This window comes from Echinops telfairi, unplaced genomic scaffold (assembly GCF_000313985.2).
Source record: "Echinops telfairi isolate 266 unplaced genomic scaffold, ASM31398v2 ScPeMD7_18;HRSCAF=68, whole genome shotgun sequence".
Classification (NCBI taxonomy): domain Eukaryota; kingdom Metazoa; phylum Chordata; class Mammalia; order Afrosoricida; family Tenrecidae; genus Echinops; species Echinops telfairi.
In genome coordinates this window covers 90,851,485-90,857,079 of record NW_022103915.1, presented here as the reverse complement: position 1 = coordinate 90,857,079, position 5,595 = coordinate 90,851,485, and the positions used below count along the sequence as shown (strand labels likewise).

The following is a 5,595-nucleotide window of genomic DNA, read 5'->3' as shown; positions in this document are numbered from 1 at the left end:
TATACTCTCCTCACCACTGATTTGGATCGCTTGTTGTTCCCTTGTCCCTAGGTTTGTTAACACCATTACCTTTCCCCCCACTGCCCGCTCTCCCATGTCCCCCAGGAACTGTCGGTCCTGTTGTTTTCTCCTCCAGATTGTTCATCCAGCTTATCTTATTTAGACAGACCCGCAGAGATAATAACATGCACAAAAATAAGACAGAGCAAAACCAAGCAACAAAATAAAGCAAAACAACAACAAACCAATGACAGTAAACAAAACACAGCAAGAAAGAAAAGCTTATAGTTAGTTCAAGAACTGTTAGTTGGCCTCCGTACATTCTTATAGATATGCAGCCATTCTAATTCTCCTTTTCCAGTTGTCCCTCCCTCATGAACACAAATGCACACCACCACCCCCGCCCCCCAAGGTTCCTATGTACTTTTTTGAGGTTCTGTTGTCAATTTAATCCCATACAGATAATTTTTAAAAGAGCTCAAAGCAGACCTTTTTCTAGTTAAGCTTAACTATTATTTGGTTTTAAGATCACCTCAAGAAATAATTTTCTTTAAGGTTTAAAGATTATTTCAGGGCAATAGTTTCCAGAGTTCACCCAGCCACCAAGGCACCAGGAAATCTATGAGAATTTGAGAAATTCTATTCTGTATTTTCCCCTTTTTGATGAGTATCTTCTCTAGAATCTGATTGACATATTCGATGGTAGCTGGACACCATCCAGTTCTAGTCTGGTGGCCCAGGAGGCAGCTGTTCTGCAGCCATGAGCCGTACATTCCTGACTCTGCAGTAGTCCATGTGAATAGACACCATTTGCTGTTCCTTGAATGGCTGCTATAAGGTTTTCCAACACCAGGCACTACACAATAAACTGAGGAAAAACAGAATCACTAAACACAGTATTACGCCAGTTACCTGTGCTGTCCCATGAAACCTGAAAGCTCCAAACCCGCCACTTACTTTTTTTTGGTCATTGTTTTAAATGTATCAAACAACCGTTGCAGGTTACTGACAGCAATTACACAAATTGACTGCAACCCTATCCTTATCCAATGTGATTTTTCTATCACCCCTGCTTTCTCCTGCTAACAACTATTAAACTTGGGTCTGTATACACTTATTTGCCTCCTCTTGCCTTTATTAATAAGGTCAACCCAATATTTGCCCTTTTCTAATTGGCTTCACTCAGGGTAATGTCTTCAAACTCCATCCATACTGTAGCATATAAGCCTTGATATAAGCATATAAACCTTTCTCCGAGTGGCAAAGTAGGACAGGTCTTTAACAGTTCATGCGTGGAGTTGCGTTATTGTAGTCCTAGAGACATTGCTGTGAAAGAAAAGGAATAGTTCGCTTACCTTTTGATTATAGTTTTCCGTGAGCCTTTTGAAACCCCTTGGTATCGCACGTGCTTATGTACTCATTCGTGGGTGGGCATTTAGGTCTGCCGCTTTGAGCTGCAGTGAGCATTGGTGTACAAGTGTCTGAGTCTGCTTTCAAGTCTTGTCTAGCTACCTAGGCGTGACACCGCACTCTTCTGAGAGGCCTGTGCCGTCTCGGTTCCAGTCGCCCTACTTCATCGCTAACATTTGTTCTTTTCTCCTTGTTGGTCAGCGCAGCCATCCTGGTGTATAGAATTCCATTGTGGCTCTGATGACTGATGTCACTGGGCATCTTTTCATGTGTTTGGTGGCCATTTAAATGCCTTCTTTGGTGAAATGTTTAGTCGACTCCTTTACCTATGTTTGCTTGTCTTTTTGTTGGTTTATATTTCATTTGGTTGTTAGATTCTTGTTAGATACATGGTATCCAAAGATGTTCTCCTCACCAGTAGCTTATCTTTTCACTTTTTTGGTAGTCTTTGGTAAACAAACGTTTTTAATTTTTATGAGGTTCCATGTACTTATTTAGTCTTTTGCTGCATGTGCTTGTCTCACTATGCAGCCTGACAGCACTGCTCCTGGGCTTTCTTCAGAGTTTCATGATTAAAGCTAAAATCGACATGTTTAGATTCTTCATCCATTCAGGATTTGGTTTTTGTGTGTAGTGGGAAGCATGGATCTGGTTTCATTTTTCTACATGCGCAACCAACTTTCCCACCACGCTATTGAAGAGATTCTTTTCCCCATTAAATAGACTTACTATAGTACCTTTGTTAACAAGCAATTGACCATATGAAGGGGTTTCAAAGAGTTCATGCAAAAATGGAATGATAAGATAATGGAATTTCTTTTTCTTGAGTTTTTTGAGACCACATAAATGTATGGATCTATTTCTGAACTCTCAATTCTATGCCAGTGGCATATATATATGCCATATATACATATATATACCTGTTATACTAGTAACAGGCTTTTTCAATCATTGTAGCTTTATAATATGTTTTAAAATAAAAAATGACCTAATGTTGGGGGTTTAAGTGGAGAGAAAATGTTTTGAGATACGATGTACAAATGCGCTTTACACAATTGATGTGTGTATGGATTGGGATAACAGTTGTATGAGCCCCTAATAAAATGTTAAAAAAAAAAATAAGGATGTGTAAGTCTTCCTATTTTGGTCATTTTCAACATTCATTGCTTTAGCTACTGGGAACCTCTTCCCATTTCATAAAATTTGAAGATTACTTGAGTTTGGGTTAGGGATTAAATTGAATTTTTAGCTTGCTTTGGGCATTACTGACAATTTAATAAGTCTTCTAATTTATGAGCACAGAGCATCTTTCTACCTATTTAAATCTTTTATCTCTTTTCAGCGGTGCTTTATTAGCCCTCACGTCCCTGGTTAGAATTATTTCTAGATATTTTATTATGTTAGATGCTATTGTACATGAAACTCCCTAATTTCCCTTTCAAATTCCTCACTCTTGATTTATAGAAATCTAACTGATTTTTTATTCCCCTAGATTGATTGATTGTTGACCATGTACCCCACAACTTTACTAAATTCCTCAATGTATATTAGCTCTAGAAGTTTTCTTGTAGACTCTGGATTTTCTGTATATGCGATTAGAAGTAATTTTGCCTTTTATTCCTTTTTCTTGTCTTAGTGCTGTGGCTAGGACTCAGTAGAGCTGTGGAGACGCGAGCATCCTTGTTTTGATACCAGTTTTAAGGAGGAAGCGCTCCATTAGGTGTCATGTTGGCTTTTGGCTTGAATCATAATGAAGAATTTCTCTTCTATTCCAATCTTCTTTAAGATTTTTATCAAGAAAGAAGTTGGATTTTCTGTATTTATAGGGGTGGCCATGTGGCTTGTTTCCTTTCTTCTCTTGATAGGTTGTATTATGTTAATATCCTAATGTTGGACCATCCTTGCATTCCTGGAATAAATTCCACTTGGCCATGTGTGACTTTTAATATGCTTTTGGAACCTATTAACTAGTATTTTGCTGAAGTTTTTCACATCTAAATGTATAAGTTATATCGGCCCATTATTTTCTTTTCTTGTAGTGTCTTTGTCTAACATGGGTACCATAGTTGTTTCCTTCATTGAATGAATTAGGGAGTATTCCTTCCTTCTTTGTCTTCTGAAAGAATTTAAACAGTTTTGGGGATAGGGTAAGTACTAGGGGCCTTGACAAATAGTGTTGGTGGTAGGATAAGTTATTGGGAGATTTTGGTAAGTAGTTTTTAGCTGTTGAATACAAAATGGATGGTCTGAAATGTAAGATCACAACCTAATTCACAATATATATTTTAAAAACACCAGTATTTGTGTTCTTCTTCAAATGTTTGGTAGACTTGCCTCATGAATCTGTCTAGTTCATGACTTTCTTTCTGTAAGTTATCCATATTCCTGCCATGTCGTTCATAATATTCTCTCATCATTTTCTTTTGCTATCAGGTCAGTTGTAATGCCCCGTTTCATTTTTATCTAGGGTATTTGCATCTTTTGTCAGTCTAGCCAAAGTTCTGTCCATTTTATCCACAAAGAACTGACTTCTGTGCTAATCAGCTATATGAATTCTTCAAAGAACTGTCAAAATTTTACTTCCTCTGTAAAGCTTTCTCTCACTGCCATTTTCCCTTCACCCTAATAAGCAGTGATTACCTCTCCCATACCCTATGTCTATTATATATATTTGTGTTACACTTCATTCTGTATCCATGTCTGTTTTCCGTTCTTTGAGGGGTTGTGGGATTGAAAATGAAGAACGGAATAAAATTATATCCCTTAGATTTCCTATTTTGAAATAGTTTCTTTTCAATAATACTCAGTGACTTTAAATGTATATGCTGATGTAAAGTGAGATGTTAAAACCACAAATTACAGTATAGATTATATTGAAAGATAAATAAATGTTAAGTTGATTTTTTTGATTATATGTGCCTTGCATTTCAGATTTTGTTAGTGGAGCACTAAATAAACTTAAATCTAACAGAACGCCCTCTTACACGCCTCAGCAAGGAAGAATTGGTAGGTATTATATACATTTATGTAAATTATTTCCATATACTAATCACCTAACTTATTTGGTTTAATCAAATTCAAATATTTTCTATAAAGGTGTTATACTATGCTATCAGACTAGCTAAGTATTTCTTTTAGTCTGATGTTACCTTTTAGTCTAATTATGCTTTTCTGCTGCTTGTAATTTGAATACTATTGAGCGAATGAAAACAGCTCTGGTGTATTCCTTATCTTTATTTATACTCCTACAACAAAGCATGTACATTTCAAGACAACTTCATTTTTGGGTTTAAAACAATTTTTTTTAATCATTTTACTGGGGGCTCATACAACCCTTATCACAACCCATACATACATGAATTGTGTAAAGCACATTTGTACTTTCATTGCCCTCATCATTCTCAAAACATCTGCTCTCTACCTAAGCCTCTGTTAAGACAATTTTTTATCCTAGTTTATGTGACTACAAAGTATTCACCTTAGTAGAAAAACAAGCTTACCTGTTATTCTATTTTCCATATTAAAGAAGTTAATGGAAGTTAACATTCAATTATGATGAAACAAAAACAATACTTAGATCAGTTTTTATTTTAACTCTTTAATCATGCATCTCCTGTGATCACTTGATAGCAGTGAATATGTGGGAGCCCTGGTTGTCTAGTGGTTATGCGTTGGGCTGCTAACCGCAAGATCAGTAATTGGAAACCACCAGGGATCCCTGGTGCTATAGTGGTTTTGTGGTGGCTTGAGATCCACATGACCAGCAGCACCATGGGAGGAAGACTGGGCTTTCTACAACCCCATAGAGAGAGGTACAGTCTTGGAAACCTACCGGGAATCGCTATGAGCCAGCGTAGGCTTGATGGCAGTGAGTTCTTTTTTTTAAGAGTGACAGTCTCAGAGACCCACGGGGGTAGCCCTGCCCTGCCCTATAGCGTTGCTGTGAGTTGCAGTCGACTCGATGGCAGCGCGTTTTTGCTTTTTTTTTTTAATATTGTCATCTTTCAGTCTTAACTGATTTAAGTTACTGTGTTTTAACAATCTTGCCTCTGTTTAGTACTTCATTTTAAGTAATTGCATGGTGTTAATTTAGTTGTATAGCATGTATTTGATATTATAAACTCATCTCCTTGTCTCTTTTAGATAACATAACTGTATGAGAAGAAATTATATAAAACATTTGTA

General features: G+C 36.8%; 1 protein-coding gene across 1 annotated transcript in view; it reads left to right on the top strand.

The window, feature by feature from the left end:
* LOC101646510 (rho GTPase-activating protein 11A) overlaps positions 1-5,595 on the top strand; it is a 96,652-nt gene that overhangs the window by 13,672 nt on the left and 77,385 nt on the right. The window contains exon 7 of the mRNA XM_045287671.1: positions 4,342-4,416. Within this exon, the coding sequence (XP_045143606.1) occupies positions 4,342-4,416 (75 nt within the window). The remainder of the gene's footprint in view (positions 1-4,341; positions 4,417-5,595) is intronic.